The sequence below is a fragment of the Micrasema longulum genome, unplaced genomic scaffold (genome assembly GCF_059751315.1).
Source record: "Micrasema longulum isolate JH-2025_06_02 unplaced genomic scaffold, ASM5975131v1 h1tg000715l, whole genome shotgun sequence".
NCBI classification, from domain to species: Eukaryota; Metazoa; Arthropoda; class Insecta; order Trichoptera; family Brachycentridae; genus Micrasema; species Micrasema longulum.
In genome coordinates, this window is record NW_028277911.1 from 92,702 (window position 1) to 111,440 (window position 18,739).

Here is an 18,739-nt window from a genome sequence, read left to right on the forward strand (position 1 = left end):
AATTGAAGCTTCTATTTTGAAGCCGTAGTTGCTCGCTAATTGAATCAGCATTTTGCCCTTTGGAAATTAAAAAAAATAATTTAAAAGGATACTACTTGTTTTGATACACGGTTTATAATCGTATGGTAAAGTATCGAGTACTACAGTCTCTATATTACATCTATTTAACTTATAGTGTATACAGTAGGCATCAATTAAACTAGATGGCTGAAGTTGAACAGATTTAACTAACGTATTTCTCTCCTCTCAAAACTCCCGGGCCTCGTAAATTGGGTAATTGGAAATTGGGGACACGGAGGTTTTGTCACTTGCGCATAAAATCAATATTTTGCCTTAATATAATTAATACCAAATACAGCTATCCACCACATGGTTGAGTAAAGAACGTCTTTTTTTTGCTTTTTTTTTTTTAAATAAGCCCCCTCGATACCTTGACTTCCATATTACCTTCTCTAAAATGTTCTTGATCTCTGTTGTAATATGTTGATATTAACAGCTCCCCAGGGAGTTACATCCAGTCCTTGTCTACAAAAATTTGGACAAACGTAAAACATTGTAAATGAATCCACCAGGTCCAAGAAGAGTTATAAAAATTGTAAAAATATTTTCCGGCGTTGCCTAGTTTTTTTATTTTTTTTATTTCTTTTATTTAGGAAACATACAGTACAGGTACAAAGTTTATATTTTACACAGTCAAACTTAACTTTAATGGACCAGTGAAGTTTCCAAAATATAAAGTAGTTATATTTTAAGTTAATAATTGAAGTACAAAAAAGAGAAAGAAAAAAACATAAATAGAAGTTGTTTAAAAATATAAATTAAAGTTAAAAAAGTTAAGAATTAAAAAAAAAGAATGAAAAACATGCTCAGATGTAAAAATAAAATAAAATAATAATCACATTTTTAAAAAGGAAAAACATAAACATACTCATACATATTTTAAGGGATTTAAAGAAACGATGAGAAGAATATTTAAAGAATCTTTAAATAAGAAAGTACATTTAAGTCAATTTAAAAACATCTTCAAAATTAATGAAACATTATAGTTAGAGCACCATGTAAGTGAAATAATTCAATTAAATGAATCTCATCCGCGTGAATAAAGGTTTCAGCTCTTTAACTTCACAAACACCAACATATGACAGAATTGAAGGAATATTGATGTTAAAATATGGGCAGAATGGTGAATGTTACACAGTGTGTAAAGTGGCCACTTAAACCAGCCAATGACAGGTCATAAGCTCTGTAAATGCCTAGAATTTCCATATACATATTACCTTCTCTAAAATGTTCTCCGTCCCTTTTGTAATTTGTTAAATAATAACACTAAGTTTTTCTTCGTTTCCTTCATATAATAAGGTACAAATAAAAATACTGTTTGTACCTTCATAAGAACACAGTTTTGACCATGAGTAATGTCAATATACGATATTAAAAATTTAACGCTTAAATTTCAAGGATAGCAATAAAAAGTGACGGTTTCTTGAATTTGTTTGTGGTTTTAATTATGAGCAAATATTATTGAATCAATAATGGTAATAATTTATTTACATTGTGAATACATGTCCTTATAAAACAATTTTTTAAAATAATTTTTTTGTTCTGAAAGTTTTGATTCTCCTAATTTACTATCATCATTAACCTATTATTTAAAACTAAATTGTGTAAATTGTGCAAACTGTATTCTTAATTTATTGCAGCGTATTTCGATTATTTTTATTTAACTGCACTTTTAACAGCCACTTTTCTACAATTCTTGTCGTCAATACTTTTCCAATATACTCGTACATTAATTTTTTTTCCATAGAGAATTCAGCTTTGTGTTTTTTTTATTAACGGTAAGTTTTGACTTGTGAAAGTGTTTTTATTTATTCTAATTTATCACAATCAATTAAATTGCAATGTTTTGCGTACAAATATTTTAAATGAAAGATAAACTAGTCTCAGTTGCCTGTCCAAAGACAATGAAAAGTTAGTAAAAAAAAAACGTTTTTAGATAATTTGAATTATTTATGGAGCCCATTTAGTTACAAACGGTTTTATCTAAAAGTTTAAAATAAAAATAAAATTATTATAAAGCTAGGACATCGTAGAAAGATCTGGTCAGTAAAAATGATTGTTTAAATCTATAAAGACTTCCACTAAAAAGTCCTTAGCGACACAATTGGAAAATTGTGGCACGCGAGCCATAGTAAGTACTGTGTTGATTAAGATTAATGTTTGATGTTTACATTGCCGGTTAGGTCGTATGCCCGGTAGCAGTACACAATGTTCTCGCAAAAAGTACTTGGTCAGCACCATACGAGTGAACTACTGAAAGGGAACTCGTAAAGGTTTGCTTTTACACCAATTCAAGGGTTATTACTAGAGCCCTTACTGGAATAAATGCCAGAATATATATCTCTAAAACTTTCAGATGTAGGTTCTGCAGTGCACATGATAAAATACCGTTGCACCTGTTATTTTATTTTTATTTTAATATATTTTATTAACATAAACGGCAAATCTGCCTATTACAAAAATGTGTAAAACTTACATATTTGGCTAAATATATTTTTTGTTTTAAAAACATACATTTCCTTTAATATATAAAAATAAAATAAAATCACTTTGTTTTTATGTACCACTTTAATTTTTTATAATTTGACAGCCAAGTAGTTTCGGCAATACTATGCCTTCTTCAGGGTTGATTACAAACTAACATAACATATTTAAAATTTTCACAGTGAAGGTTGAGTGTAGTAGAGAGAGTTTAAATATGTTCCCTCTCCCTAAATCCACACACAAACCCCCTCTCTTCTCTACCCTCGTAGCCACGCCCACTCTACCTTCACTGTGAAAAATTTATAAATAATATGTTAGTTTGTAATTAACCCGAAAAAGGCATAGTATTGCCGAAACTAGTTAGTTGTCAAATTATAAAAAATATAAGTGTTGCATAAAAACAAGGTGATTTTATTTTATTTTAATATATTAAATAATAATGTTCCACAAAGTAAGTGCTTCAAGCATCAAAAACATATATTTTCTTTTACCCAAGATTTATAAAAAAATAACCCTTAAAATTATGCAAGATTTAAACAAAAAAAATAACCTTAAAATTATACAACATATTCAGTAAAATGTTTAAACAATTTAAGAATAAATGAAAAAACAAATTAAATAATAAAATATTTTAAAGTAATAAGTAACATAAAAATCGTAAGTACTGTTTCATACAACTGAGCAAAGTGAACAAAAAATTGTATATATTATAAAATGTTTAAATAAATAAATATAATTCCCATTCACCATCTTTGAAAAAGTTCAAAAGGTTTGTTCTATAGGATATATCAGATACGTGGGAATAACTATTGCCGAGTTCATGCAGTCTATTCAATACGGCATAACAAGTATACACTGTCCATGAATTGTTGCTAAAAAACGGTGGCACCTGTCTAATCATTCTTCTAGGCACCAGGAAGTTATTAAGAGATAACAGAATAGGGCAATCCTATATTGAATTTACAATTTTGAATAAATTTAAAAGGTCCAAAATTTTTCTTCTATCATTAAGTTTTAAAAAATTGAATGATGCTGTATATCACAAAAGAAGCCGTAATCTTGGTGGACCATTGGATGACCTGAAGACGTGAGAGAATTTGCCCCCGGCCTAATAACCCGATACTTATAATAAGAACTTAGAGGGATATATTTAGCAATATGAGAACACTCGCCTTCTTTAGACCTAGCTTAAACGGTGAATAAAAGTTTACGGGGATCTGTCACAATATATCTACACGGGTTAAAATCAGGAGCTTGTTTGGCACTGACCCCTACTTGCAAAAATCAATATAACATTGCCAGTAATCGACCCCAGAGTTGTTGCATGGTACCTAGGCAAACAAAGTTACCATATTTAAAAAAAAAGATTTAGACTCCATAAAAAGACAATTAGTATTCCAGAACACAATGTATCCCCACTACTAAGAATTCCAGTTCATAAAATGATATTAACTAAGTACTTTTTTGGTTGACCATAAAATAATATTATAAGTATGATCGTGTATTTTTGTTATAGAAAACAAAATTAAAATAAAAATGCAACCCGCAGACAAGTCTTGGCTTTGCGGAATCAAAAATACTCTAAATATGCTAGTTTTAAGAAATTATTTTGGAAATCATTTTTTTTAAAGCGCTTAAGCAGTACGAGACGGATAAAACGTTATATCAAAACAGTAATCGAAAGTTTGTTAATGATAAAATTATGTAATATCATGTCTAGGTGTATATATAATGACTTACCTGACAATAATAATTACTAGCAATATATGATAGATTTCTAATTTAAACAACTATCAATACATGTTGTATTCTATCGATTTCTGACAAACATAAGCGAATAAATGGTTAATTAAATAATGAATATGGGATTTTAGCTTTCTCTATTCAATAGCGATAATTTTATTTAGAGTTTTATAAAATGTTGTAGTATATTTCATAAAAAACGTTATTCAATGTTATTTTTTCTTTCCGGGTGAATGAAGAATACAGTTTTATGTGTGAAATAAAACCAGAACCCTAGACGAGTGTTTTCGACTCAAAAGTTTCTCTCAGGTGATATCAATAATGAAATCGAGTGGAAAAAAGTAGTGATTGGCGTGTTCAACTACCATGCTTGAGATCATAAGTTTGGTTCCTGGGAGGATCAACACGAAATACTTGTTTATTGGGTGGTTTTACACAGCAATATTGGATTGGCACCAGAAGGGTAAGACTGGTACGGATAAGTAATAACTAAATACTGTTTTGTAAGAAAATTATTTATTTATTTAAAAACTTAAAGAATTTTATTTTTATTTTTAAATTTTAAAACAAATAAATGATCTATTGAAAGTGTGATAAGATGGCTTATATTAAATGTGTGTTTTTAGATTAGAATATTTCATACTTCCCGGAAACCTTAAACGTAAGACTGATCATCTGACCTTCATGTAACAAAAACAATTGAAATACGCTGCAGTCGGTGTACTAATGCAGTTGCCTATGCACCTTTAGGTAGGTATATGGAAATTATTATGATAATTGTGATACTACTTAAAAATGTTCTTCGAACAAGTGTTGATTCCAATATTAGTCTAAAATGCTTATTTTGAACAGAAATGTATTTAAATTTGGAAACGCTTTATCCCAACTTTTGACAGAGGATATTTGGTTTTTGGTTCATACATATTGAAAGCTTTGTTCCGCATCATCATTTGAATATTTCCTTTTCCGCTTTCGGTTTTAGAAGTTCCTTTATTTTGAGTTATTCACCACTCAAATGCAAACTCCTCTTAATCGAAATAGCGATTATGTGAATGAAAAATACAGTTCTGGATATAATATTGATAATTCAAATACGATATTTTTTAAAGTTAATAATCCAGGCGTTCAGTTGGAATTTTCCGCATTTTAAATTGCCAGTGCTTATTAGCCTTGATAAATAATCCGCCAGCATATTATGGTTGAACTTAATTTATAAATGTGATTTTGAAAAATGTATTGAATGTCAGTTAAACTTGTTTTAGTCATACCAAAAATCAGTAAAAAGAAATAAAACGAATTGAAATTATTAGGAAAAAGTCTGATTGGTATCCATAAAAAGCGAATGTTTTTTGTAAACATTCATAAACAAACTTTTTTTACAAACAAAAAAACAACATCCTTCCATTTTTTGGTTCATGCATTCTCGACGAATGCAACCCTGGTAGGTCGATGAAAAATATATTTATGCTTCTAACTTTTCTTACAGATTCGATTGACAATTTAATATCTACAAACACACGCAGCGCAAGATCTACAATTCGCTGAAAATCGCACTTAAATCGGTTACGCCGTTTAGGGAGAGTTAAGTGACATCACACGTACAGAAGAATTATTTATATTTAGATGTGTTTAAATGAAACGTTGGAAAATGACATGTCATGTCAATTATTTTATTAGTGTGGCCTTTTTCTTCCCTGGTAATATAAGCCAAAAACAAACAAACAGTATTTACAAATATTAATTGGGCAAATAATTGAATATTCTGAAGTTCAAACATTTGGAAAAAAAATGTGAGACTGTAAAATAATTCATTTTCCAAAAGTCATTAAAAATATAATTTCATTTGCGCTGGTAATAGTCAAATAAATTATAAATCGCAAATACACCGGTCATATAACTAGCTTACATTCTCACTTACTGCCAATAACCAACTGATAAAACGAATTTCTTATTTTTTTTTATTTTCCCTCTTAAACAAACACGGCCACAAAACAGAGTCCCAATCTTCCTTGTTGTTAGTTCTATTCTCGTTTTTTTCTTTCATAAAATAAAGCATATTTATTCTAGTATTTGCATGACTTTCATTTGTCATTCATATTCATTCTTCGCATCATCATAATTTCCTTTCCGCACCTAATGGTACATAGGACACTGCATTGGTTTACCAATCGCAGTGTATTTTATTACATTTAGGAAAGATGATCAGTCTTACGCTTTAGGCACTAGTCCAGGGACTATGAAAAATTTTAGTGTAAAAACACCCCTTTAAATAAATATTTCATATTAACCATGTCGGGAATCGCACCTGAGACCTCTTGCATGGCAGGCAAACGCACTGTCCATTTCACCACGAGGCCGAAAAAAAATTAAATATAATATAATTTATTGATTGATTTATTTATACTTTTAAAATTTTGTATTATTATTTTGTATACAGAATAATGTTCCCTTACTGGGGTGTCCCGTACCAAAGGAAACATTTTACAAAAGTATAATGAAACAAACCTTAAATAAGGTATTTAACATAATAATAAAATAAAAACGTTATTTATCTAATGAACCTAATTGACATCGTAAACATAATAAGCAAAAAAAACTAAAATCATCATAAAAAACATAATTAATTCACATAACCTTGCAGAAAAAAAATTATAATCAGGATTTTTTTAAAACTATTTGGCTTGATTCACTCATCAATCCGTGCGTAACTCACCTCCACTTTTAATTTTTTTAAAGCAATATAAAACAATAAAAACATTTTCGCATAGTAAGGATAAATATTTTTTTTGTTAAAATCCAGCATATTTATACACAAAATTCGATAAAAGAGAAATATATCAAGTATTGTATCCTATGTAGACTTGTGTTACATCAAAGCCACACAAGAGTTAAAATGCATCAATAAAATTTATTTTATTAATAAATAAATGTCAGTCAGATTTATTTCACGTTTGGGTATTATGTGATGACGATACATGCCGTACACATTATACAATCTTCAATAGCCAGTTATCAATTATATTTTACATGATTTAGTAAAGATTCTTACCTTTAAGTAGAAGGACGTAATTTTTCTTGTCATCTCCTCCCTTCGGGTATTCCCAATCAATATCCAATCCATCGAAGTTTCTATCCCTGAGGAAGGGGATGGCAGAGAATATAAAGGTCTGGCGAGCGTATCGGCTGGTCGACATGTCCTTAAACTTCTGAGTTCCGAAAGACCATCCACCTAGAAGTTAAATAATAATATCAACAATAACATAAGAACAATTTAACATAGAACATTCTAAAACGAGATGAAGACAATGATACCAATAAACCAGGGTCAGAAATGATACTTTAAACTACCAGAAAAAATTGTTGTTGATGAAAACATTTTTTACATCTTTTGAAAAGGTTGTCTGAGTCTTTTGTTTCGATTTTTCTGGTAGTTTATTGTATAATTTCTGACCCTGGTTTATTGGTATCGATTGTCTTCGTTTTGTTTTAGACAGATCATAAGCCTTGTGGATGCCTAGACTTCTATATTCCCTTCTGTTAAATGTTCTTCGTGTCTGTTGTTTTTTGTTAATCTTTAGTTAAATGAATTTAATAATAATTATAAATTAATTTCAAACAAAATAAAATCGATTTGGGCAGAGTGGGGTGTGAGCCTGGGAATCAGTAAATTAGCGTGGATTAGAGTGTGACAATGATGCTTTCCTTGTTGAGTATAGGTGCAACGGTTTGGATTCACTGCTGTATTTTTCAATATTTTTAATAAATTTATATTTTTAAAAAGGTTAATCTCAGCACAGTAGCATAGTCTTAATAAATAAATTTAACTCCATTCATGCTTTTCAAACGCTTTATCAAAATATAAAATGATTTCTTACAGGCCATCTCGAATCGCGCTGAACTAACAAAAATCATAATTTAGAAACTTTCGTAACGTGAAATGGAAAATAAATTACAAAAGTCAAAGTAGAAAATTCCAATCCGGCTTGACCGATTTATATTAATTTGATTGGCACAAAAGTCAAAGACCAAAGACACGAGCCACAGAGTAGCGGTGGTCAGGTGTGCAAAATAGAAAATTGAAATGAACTGTCATTGGCTATCTATTGAAATAGAAATTTAAATGTGAAAATATTGCTTAACGTCATTCATATTACATTCATTAGAAAATTATACCGTTTATTGTTTACTTTATATTTACATAAGTTTATTAAATATAAATGAAACTGACGTAAAACAAGGTTGTTATACAAAAATTAAATTGTAATTATTGTGTTTCAATCTACATTGGTAAAACTAAAAGAAATTAAAGTAAAAAACACTTAAGGTGTCTAAATAATGAAAAAAAATGATTTTGCAAAACATTCCATAGAAAATAATCGTAATTTTAATAAAAACAATAAAATAAATTAAAAATGAAATATGAAAATGAGACAATTTGGTTACCTTAGAAATTTAAAAAGCGATTAACAACAAGAAAAAAAAATCAAGCAAACAATATTTCCTTTAGTCTCCAGTCTAGTTTTGACTATAGTATCGATCTCACTCCACACCTTCTATCTTCACAAGAACAACAAGACAAAAATATTTGACTGGTAAGCTGCATATGTTTTTATTAAATATTTAGTTAACACTGTAAAGATAAAATAGTATAAGATTCATTAGTAAAGTATACCTTGATAAAGAAGCTTGTCCAGCTTTGAAACCGGCCGGTAGGAAAAAAAAGAAGTGGTTGAAAACAAGTTGTTTTATTTTATTTTATTTTATTTTATTTACTATCGTAAATAACTACGAAGTAAGTGTTTAAATTATATAATTTTATATAAAATTGGAGCAAGAAACATGTTAAGCTGTCATTAAAAATGTAACGAGTTTAATTCCTAGCAAGGTGTAAGCAACAAACTCTCATAAAAACACACTCAATATCAGTTACTGGTTTACCTAATTACACTGCAATTCACTGTAGAACACAAAAGTGTACAAATAAATAAATAATATTTAAGTGGGTATGTCTAAATACTTATACTCAAGTAATGGATCAATATTTGACCAGCCAAAAGGTCATAAGCTTTAATATTGCAAGACTTAATAATCCTCTCCTCAAAGAGGTTCATTCTTTGATTTGAAAAAATATATCATGATATTAAATAATAATTATGATTTTTATTATCATGTAAAATATTTATTTGGATTTTTTTATTCAATTGTTAAAGTTTATTTTTTTGAAATACTTTTATTATTATATGACCACCGATTTGAATATATTCAAGTATACAAATATGAAAATATGGTCACCGTATTACAGGGTTCATGTAAAGGACATCGAAAGAGTTTAGCAATTTTTTTTACGTTTTATCAATTTTAAATTAAGTATACCGATTGAATACATAAAGTACACATACTTAAATGATTATTTAAACATCCAAACATTAGAAAACAGATGAAAATTAAACGAATTGCTTTTTTTGTTTAAAATAATAATACCAATGTTCGGTTGTTGTGAACTTATCAATTTGATTAATGTGCGAGTGCCTGGTCGAGTTACCCGATGTAATACTCTGTTCTACTGCGGTCCATCATCGACGAATTACAGCGCGAATTCACCAGCAATGCGGATGCATGTACTCGCGAACCAATATGCTAACAGCGTCGATGTCTTTAACGGGAGTCTTGTAAATTGAAAAAAATATATATCAATGTTTATGTTCCATATTTAATAGAACTTAATATTCTGTTCATTTTGTATTTTATAACATTATTTACCTAGCTGTTTTTTTTTTTTTTTTTTTTTTTTTTTATTAAAAAAAGAAATATTTGCGTTCTTATTATTTTCCCAAATATTTAATTTTGAGGGCCATTTTCAACGAGTTGTAAATAACTCACTATTAGAAAATGGAATCGAGTTGGGGTAGAGTAGGATTCGAACCACGGACCTTTGGTCCGTAAGTCCAAGACACTAGCCACAGGACCACAACCCGACCTTTAAACCTTTAACTGCATTTTTTTAGCTTATTAAAAAAAAAACATATGTATGGATTATTTTTTTATTTTTAAAAACAACTAAACTTCTTAAACACAGTTCTATATTTTATTACTTTGTATTGTTTTTTTTTAAAATTTATGTTGTTAATACACTCATCTTTTTATTTTTACTTTTATACCAACTATACTTCTTAACACTGTACCTATCTTTTATTTCTTTATATTGTTTTTTTTTTTTAATTTATGTTGTTTATAAACTCATATTTTTTTTTTTATATCAACTTTACTTCTAAACACTGTTCTATCTTTTGTTGCTTTATATTATATTTTTTTAACTTTATGTTATTTAAATACTCATATTATATATATATAACTTTCATGTATGTAAAAGTCGTGTGGGCGTGAAAAATTAAAGAAATAAAATAAAAAAAATAAAAATACAATGATATGAAAAGCCAGATCGTGATTAATATAATTAGGGTCAAATAAATAACAACGCTACGTCTATTCAGGTGACATGATAGAGAAAACAATTGCTGATACGGCGAAGAGAAGAGTTTCGTAATTACCACAATTATTTCTCGCCCCCAATACAATAAATAATGTGGGAGTTTGTTTAGATGTTTTGTATCGGAAAAATTGAGAACTGAGAAAGTGTGAGAATGGCGTGAGCTATTTCCTCACGCGTGTGAAGTTGCAGCTATAATCGAACTGCAAAATAAAGAAGCGATTGTATTGAGTCATTCACAAGAGAGATATGTAAAAGGTTTAGGTTTCAAGGAGGTATTCACATATTAAAAAAGAAATATTTCCTTTGACTTGAAGATTTTCATCAAATACATGAAAAAATTCAAAGTTTGTTGCTACTGAAATCGTATTTGATCACTTGTTAGCGGATAGTAAATAAAGAATACAAGCATTGTATGCAAACGCAAAAAATGTGTGCTTACGTTATTTTTTTTCTTTCCACTTATCCGCAATAAACAGTACACAGAGAAAAATCATTTTCAAGCTTCAGGGATCACCAGAACGTTAATTAGACACTCAAAGCAGAGTTCGTTGATGTCAACATTTGGAAGCTCCAATCTAAACTACTTAAAACTAAAGTGAGGGGGTACTACTTGCAAACCCGGCAAAATACGAAATCTAAAAAAAGTGAAATATTAATTGAAACTAATTCAAAATACAATTTTTTACAGTAATCATAACATCGTCAGTCAAAAATACGGCCTTATTTGTAAGAACTTGACTTTTAAATTGTCGGGTTTGTTGCAAACATGGCGACCTCTACTTGAGTATTGTAAAGTTGGAATGAATAATTTAAATGTATTATTCACTACTGTTTCTTGACAGAATCATGTTTATGTCATTACTGCTTACGTGTAAAATATTTACTGATTATAATTTTAAAAAAAAGTTAAAGTTAAGTATTGTATCAGTTTATTGCGATTTCCTCAAATAAAGAAAGGTGGATTTTACCGAGTTTGCAAATAGTACCCTCAAGTATTCATCTAGATCTATGTCGCAGAGAAAATATTTCTAAGAAAACAGTCTTTACATTAGTTACATAGAAAAAACACAGAACTCGATATCCAAGATAGTCTCTACTAGAGTCAACCGCTACAGTCAATAGTTCACAATAAAGTAGTTAACTGAATCTGGAATTTTCAATTCTTAGCTACATGCATCAAAATACCCAAACCTATACGTCTTATAAAAGCATTAATAAATATTATGAGAGTACATTCATTAATATATAGAAATATGCGTGTAATAATATTAAAAGAAACATGATTTGATCGGTAGCCAAACCAAAGGATGCGAAAAATTGGTTCTTTAGAGTAAAAATGGGCAGGTTATTGTGATCGCGTATTTGACGGGGTTCCAAACATACCAACTAATAAGACAGTTGTATGATATTTGAAAGATTACTAAAATACTGCAGATAAGAATAATGTAGAACCAGGAGGAGTGGAGAAGACAAGGCGAGGCCTATTTCATGAATTTGACAAATATGTGTTTATTAAGATGACGAAAATTCAAGTATTATTCTTTATTTCAGAACTTACCTATGGCAAGAAGGACCTTCAGTTTAGGATTAGCTTTCTTCAAGGCATTGATCCTGTCGTAGAGTCCTTTCTTTCCATCCTTGGTTTCATCGTTACTTTCAAATGATCCAAGACGCCCTTTCTTCAGCCACCCAAATGCGAAGATGATGTGGGTGCAGAGGTCTGGTTGGATATCTTCAGGTAAAAACTTTCCTATCTTCGTTCTGTACTGAGACCAGTTGGTGTAGTAACAAACAATCTAGAAACAAGAGAAAAAATACATTTTTATCCCTCTGATAATTATTAACTTTTAAATTGGTTTTGAGTATCTGACTGTTGGGTATCGAAGTAGGCAAAAGCATCTACTCTACAACACTAAGAGGCAGACTTTCACTTTCCAGGATTTATACTTGAGAGTAGCTTTCGACTTGTCATGTTTGGCGACTCAATAGCTCTTAGCATTCTGGTCCTATCTCGCGGGCAGAACTATATTTTGCCTACCTCATTATCCAGCGGTAGGCGAGTTTGCTTACTTAGCATGAAATCTCGGTTTTAACCCTCGACAAGGTTTACATAAAATATTTTATTTTAAAGTATGTTAAGATCACAATATTTCATAATTACAATACTGGCATCTGAAGCCTTTGACTAGTCACCTTATTTTCATGTATAGAATTCTGATCAAAACACGCAACTTTTGCGGGCAAAGATAACGTTTAATTATCCGAATTTTATAGTATGTTTACCAAATTAAAAATAAAAATAAATTTTGTCAAAGAACATATAAAATCTATGGAGTATATTTTATTAACTGTTTTTAATATTATTAAATAGTTCTAAGTCAAAAAAGATTTAAATTTAAAAAAAAAGTTTTATGCACTGAATAAACATGGTTTTCATTTTAATGACCTGGCTCCAAACGCTCCGCGCGTGTAGCAACAAAGAGAGCCGCCAAAAATATTTTTTGTTTTGAATTTGGTAGACTATGTCAATTCTAATACCTTATAGCCGTCCTTGTCCTTAATATCCTTGGAGCTTCCCTGCACCGCATTGTCCAGGGCTGCCGACGACTTGCGGGAAGCGGGGGGCCGCCTGAACCGGCTGGGAGCGGGCTTGGGGGCGGAGCCCGCCGCCGCCTGGTCGCCCCTCCTGGCCAGCACCCTGGCTATGGATGACGAGCTGCTAGTGGCTACGGAGGTGGACACCTTCAGCGGACGGCGGATGCGTCGCTTGGTGGCTGAAAACAATGAGACAATTAGAAAAATGATGTCTTGTTTGCTCACATATTTGTTGTGCAAATTTCGGGGATTCGTCCAGGTTAAGTGACTTTTGAACTAAAGATCTAAAAAAAAAATATTATTTGAATTACCAAACAATTAAACTGCAAAATTTGGCATGTAATTTGCTAGATAAATAAAATAAATATAATTGTACAAAGCGTGATGAAATCCCGATAATTAATATTGTATTGATTATTTATTGGTCAAACGATCGAGTAAAATAATAGTACAAAAATTGTTAAATATATTCCATTGCCTAGAATGTAGATGAAATAATTCAATCAAACGAATCTCACACGCATCAATAAAGGTTTCAGCTGTTAAACTTTACAAAAATCATCAGAATTTAAGACATATGTATGTTAAAAGCCACGGAAAGCAACATATTACAACATAAATGAAGAACGCATTACAACAGAGACGAAGAACATCTGCGAGAAGGTAATATAGAAGATCTACAGGGCTTATGATCTGTCATTAGCTGGTTTAAGTGGCCCTTTTACACACTGTGCAACATTCACCATTCTGCAGATATTTGAACATCTATCTTTCAGTTCTTTCATTTATTGATATTTGTGAAGTTAGGGAGTTTAATATAAACAGCTTCCTAGGTAGTTAAATCTAGTCCTTGTCTGCAAAAATTCGGGAAAACTAAAGAAATTGTTGAGAGATAAAGAAGATGATAGAACTGAATATAAAAGTCTAGGCATATACACCGGGTTTTAAATCGAGTTGTGGTCTTGTGGTAGTATTGTGGACTCACAGACCAAAAATCCCATTGCTATAACTCGATTTCCATTTTTCCAGCGCAAGCTATTTACAACTTTTAGGAAACGGTCATGAAATTTTAATATTTGAGTGAATAATAAGAACTCAAGTGTTTCACTTTAAAAAAAAAGTTTATTTATTTATTTATTTATTAACGGACATTGTCCATGTATACAATTTATAAGGTTTAAATATGACAATAAAAGAGTAGTTTAAAACATTTAAAGAAAAAAGAAAGAAGCATTGACAAACATAAGGGACATCGAGACAAGATTTGGACTATTTATTTAGTGCTCGTTTAAATCATTGTAAACTTAAACCAAAAAAGTCCAGATCCTGTCTTGAGTTAACAATACGACAAAGGCGGGTCATTAGAGAATTTAGGCCATAGTTTGTTCTATGCTGATCGATGAACAGTACTTCATTGTTTCTCAATCTACGAGTCGGAATATTGAATTTTACTTGTCCCAGTAATGATGGAACATCGATTATACCATTTAGTATGCCGAACATATATATGGAGTCAATATTAGTTCTACGTTTTTGTAGACTAGAAATATTTAATGTTTAGGTGGCAACTTACACACCGCGTAACATTCACCATTCTGTCTATATTTGAACACTTGTATTCCTTCATTTCTTCCATCTGTTGATCTTGTTACAGTCAGACAATTTTCGCTACTATTTGTGTTTTCAATATGGTCACGAGGATGGATACCCGATACCCGACAAAGGCCATCTTATTATTTTTCGTTTATTCTATAAATGATTGATTGTGTCTGTCATGTACGCGCCCATTTCACACGTTTAGTGCCAATCCACTCGAACCGATAAAATTAGGGTGGGTGGATATTTATTTATTATTTTCTTACTTGGTTTTATTTATTTAGTTTCTACTCTCGGGTGGAGATTAGCCTCCCGGAAATATCCGAGTGTGAGCCAAGCGTCTTAACCACTACACCTCGGAGGCCGCCAGGACATTTAATATATTATAACCTTGTGGTTTTGGTAGCGTTATTCTAGTGATATTATTATAATTCTTTTTAAAAAAAAAAATATCCGGGGTCTTCTCAAATATTTCAATTTTTGGGGGCCATTTTTAACGAGTTGTAAATAACTCACTTTTAAAAAATGGAAACTAAGTTGTGGTAGGGGAGCTGCGATGCTCGGACCTCTGATCCGTGGGTCCGCGATACTAACCACGGGGCCACAACCCGGCTCATTATTATATTTAGATTGCTCTACACACCAAAAAATAAATTCTGAAGGTCAAAGGGCTAAAATTTCACAGTGCCCGAAATTCTAATTAATCAACTGAAGCCCGAAGAGCCGAATTACCTAGCATGTAACAGTCGGCGATAGCCGGCCGTTGCGTTCTAGTAAATATAATTTGTCAAACTCACAGTAAAAGCAGATGAGTGAAATTCAATAAAAATCCCGATAGGTATATGAAATTGAGAAGTTTAAAGTATTAACTCGTTTTTTAACAAAAAAAAACCTTGTTTTTTTGTATGAGTGAAACCAATACAACCACCCACAGTCTATAAACGATTTTGGGGATGTAGAGGAATGTACTTTTACTTATGATTTTTGTGAAGTTCAATTCCAGATCTTGTTTACAAAAAAAATGTTAGACTCAAAATGTTTTCAGTTAAATCATGCAAGTCTATTTAATAATACATCATCGCATAAAATACATCAATAAAATTTTGTCCACATTTTTATTTAATAAAATCATGTGTTATGTATTTTTTGTATCTCTACTTCAACTTCACCTATGAATTAGTACATTTTCAAATAACAAGCCACGTATCTTTTTCCAAGTATTTGATGGCCATTCAAATGTAAACGCAATTGAAAAATGTTTCTAACGGAAATGTATCACTCGTACATTTCTCTTTTTGGTTGTTCGTTGTTCAACCCTGTCTGGAATTTCAGCGGGACGGAAATAAATGGTGGCGGAAGCTCGTCCATCTGGATTCGTTTCCGTCGGATGCAGCGACACGTGACATCTGCCGGCAGAGTCCCGAAACACTGCATAGCCGGAGATTGATTGTTTTATGGGTAATGTTAGGAATGACCCCGCAAACGTAAAAATTGCAATTCGAAGGGAGTTTAATGAATATTTGGATTATTAAAAATACACAGTAAATAATTTTTTTCTGATATAAAATATATTTATGTAAAACGTATGGTAAAAATATATAACTACATTGGTACACCGTATCGTCGGCGATACTGAAATACCACGTAATTAAAAAAAAAATTGAGGGATCTATAAAGCGTTCTGTAAATATTCTTAGTTGGGTTTTAATTAACCAATAATACCCTTTGGGTATGAGAAAAATAATTATTAAACAAATGGCTCTTAGTCCCTATCGAATTTATTGCATTAAATTTTAAACAAAATATTTAAAAAAACAGGTTACGCGGTGCTGTAGTATCACCAATGATATTTTTTTTATTTTTTTTTTATTTAGTAAACATACAGTACAGTTGCAAAGATTTATATTTTACACAGTTAGACTTAACTCTAATGGACCAGTGAAGTTTCCATATTATAAAGTAATTATATGTAAGGTTATTAATTAAAGTACAAAAAAAAGAAGAAAAAAAACATAGATAGAAGTTGTTTAAAGATTTAAATTAAAGTAAAAAATGAAGAAAATTGTAAAGGAAATTAAAAGTTAAGAATTAAAAATAGTTAAGAATAAAGAATGAAAAACATGCTCAGATGTAAAAATAAAGTAAAATAATAATAAAAATAATTTTAAAAAGGAAAAACATAAATATACATAAACATATTTTAAGGGATTCAAAGAAACGACGAGACGAATTTTTAAAGAATCTTTAAATAAGAAAATAAATTTAAGTCAATTTAAAAACATCTTCAAAATTAATGACACATAGTAAGAGCAGCAATATATTGATTTTATGTACATTTACAATGTAAGTAATTAAAAGTAGTTTAAAGGTAAAAAAACATGTCAATGCAGCAGAGAAAAAAGAAAGAATAACAGGTAAAGCAAGTAATAATTGTAATAATCTGTTATATTTAGTTGAGTTTATAAGTTTTACGCCATATGTGCTAGTCCGGGAACAATAAAACATTGCAGTGAATCATTTTAAAAATAAATACATACTTCACTTGGACTAGGAATCGAATTCGGCACATTAAGCAAGGTTGGCGATCACGCCAACCATTATACTATGAGTAGAACCTAACTCTATTCTCAAGTAAATAAGTCAGTTGTATAATGCAATAAATGAAAAATAGTTGGATAATAATTACAAAATATTTGTTAATCTAACTAACTAACTAACTAACCATCACGCCATTTCCCCAGAGGGGTAGGCAGAGAGGATAGAACGCCACACCACTCTGTCCTGGCACACTTCCTTTGCTTCCTTCACATTCATACATCTTCTCATGCACGCACGTCGATTATTCCGACTTTTCACATGACCACTTTCAAGAATTTGTTGTACTTGATCATGCCATGTCTTTCTCGGCCTTCCTCGACTTCTACAACCAGACACATTCGCATCATAAATCTTTTTAGCCGTTCTTTCATCATTCATTCGCTCCACATGACCGAACCATCGCAAAAGACCTTTCTTAATTTTGTCGATAATGCTTAACTCAGCCTTGCATTCTGCTCTAATTTCGACATTAGGGCACCTATCATACATTGTTTTTCCGCACATTCGCCTGAGGGATCGCATTTCAACAGCATTCAGTCTACTTTCGTCCCTTTTTTTCCAACTCCATGCTTCGCTTCCATACATCAGGGTTGGTACCAGAACTCCATTATGAACTGCTAATTTAGCCTCTTGCGATAGACACTTATTTGCTACGACAGACTTTAAGGCACCATTAACTCTGTTACCAGCACTAACCCTCCTTTCAATATCCTTGTCCATATTTCCATCTCTAGTAAACATACTACCCAGATATGCAAATTCTTCGACCTGTTTCAAACTATCTCCATTTACTACAATCTTACATTCAGTCATAGTTACATTTCTTTCAAAGACCATGACGTTCGACTTTTGCACATTCATTAGCAAATCACTCTCCTTGCACACTTCGTAAACCTTTGTAACCAAGGATTGCAGTTCCTCTTCGCTGTCAGCTAGGAGGACTGCGTCAATCTTGCTTTGTTAATCTCTATATTAAATTTCTCTTCTGTGGCCCCGAGAGTGCTCAATATTCTGTATAAATATATTAAGTTCTTCAAAACGAAAGTCATTTTCCGGAGAAATGTACAAGTTTGGATTTTTTCTAAGGGAAGAGACCATTGCAGGAGACTGCTGCGAGACATTGCATAGATTTATAAATCCTTGACACTTTGAGCACCGGCCTTATACGCATAA

General features: G+C 31.0%; 1 protein-coding gene across 1 annotated transcript in view; it reads right to left on the minus strand.

Annotated features, from left to right (window-relative positions):
• The window catches only part of Cht7 (chitinase 7), a 191,740-nt gene that overhangs the window by 51,105 nt on the left and 121,896 nt on the right, over positions 1-18,739 (minus strand). The window contains exons 4-6 of the mRNA XM_088229834.1: positions 13,316-13,551; positions 12,336-12,573; positions 7,337-7,516 (exon numbers count right to left, since the gene is read on the minus strand). Coding sequence (XP_088085960.1) covers positions 7,337-7,516; positions 12,336-12,573; positions 13,316-13,551 — 654 coding nt within the window. The remainder of the gene's footprint in view (positions 1-7,336; positions 7,517-12,335; positions 12,574-13,315; positions 13,552-18,739) is intronic.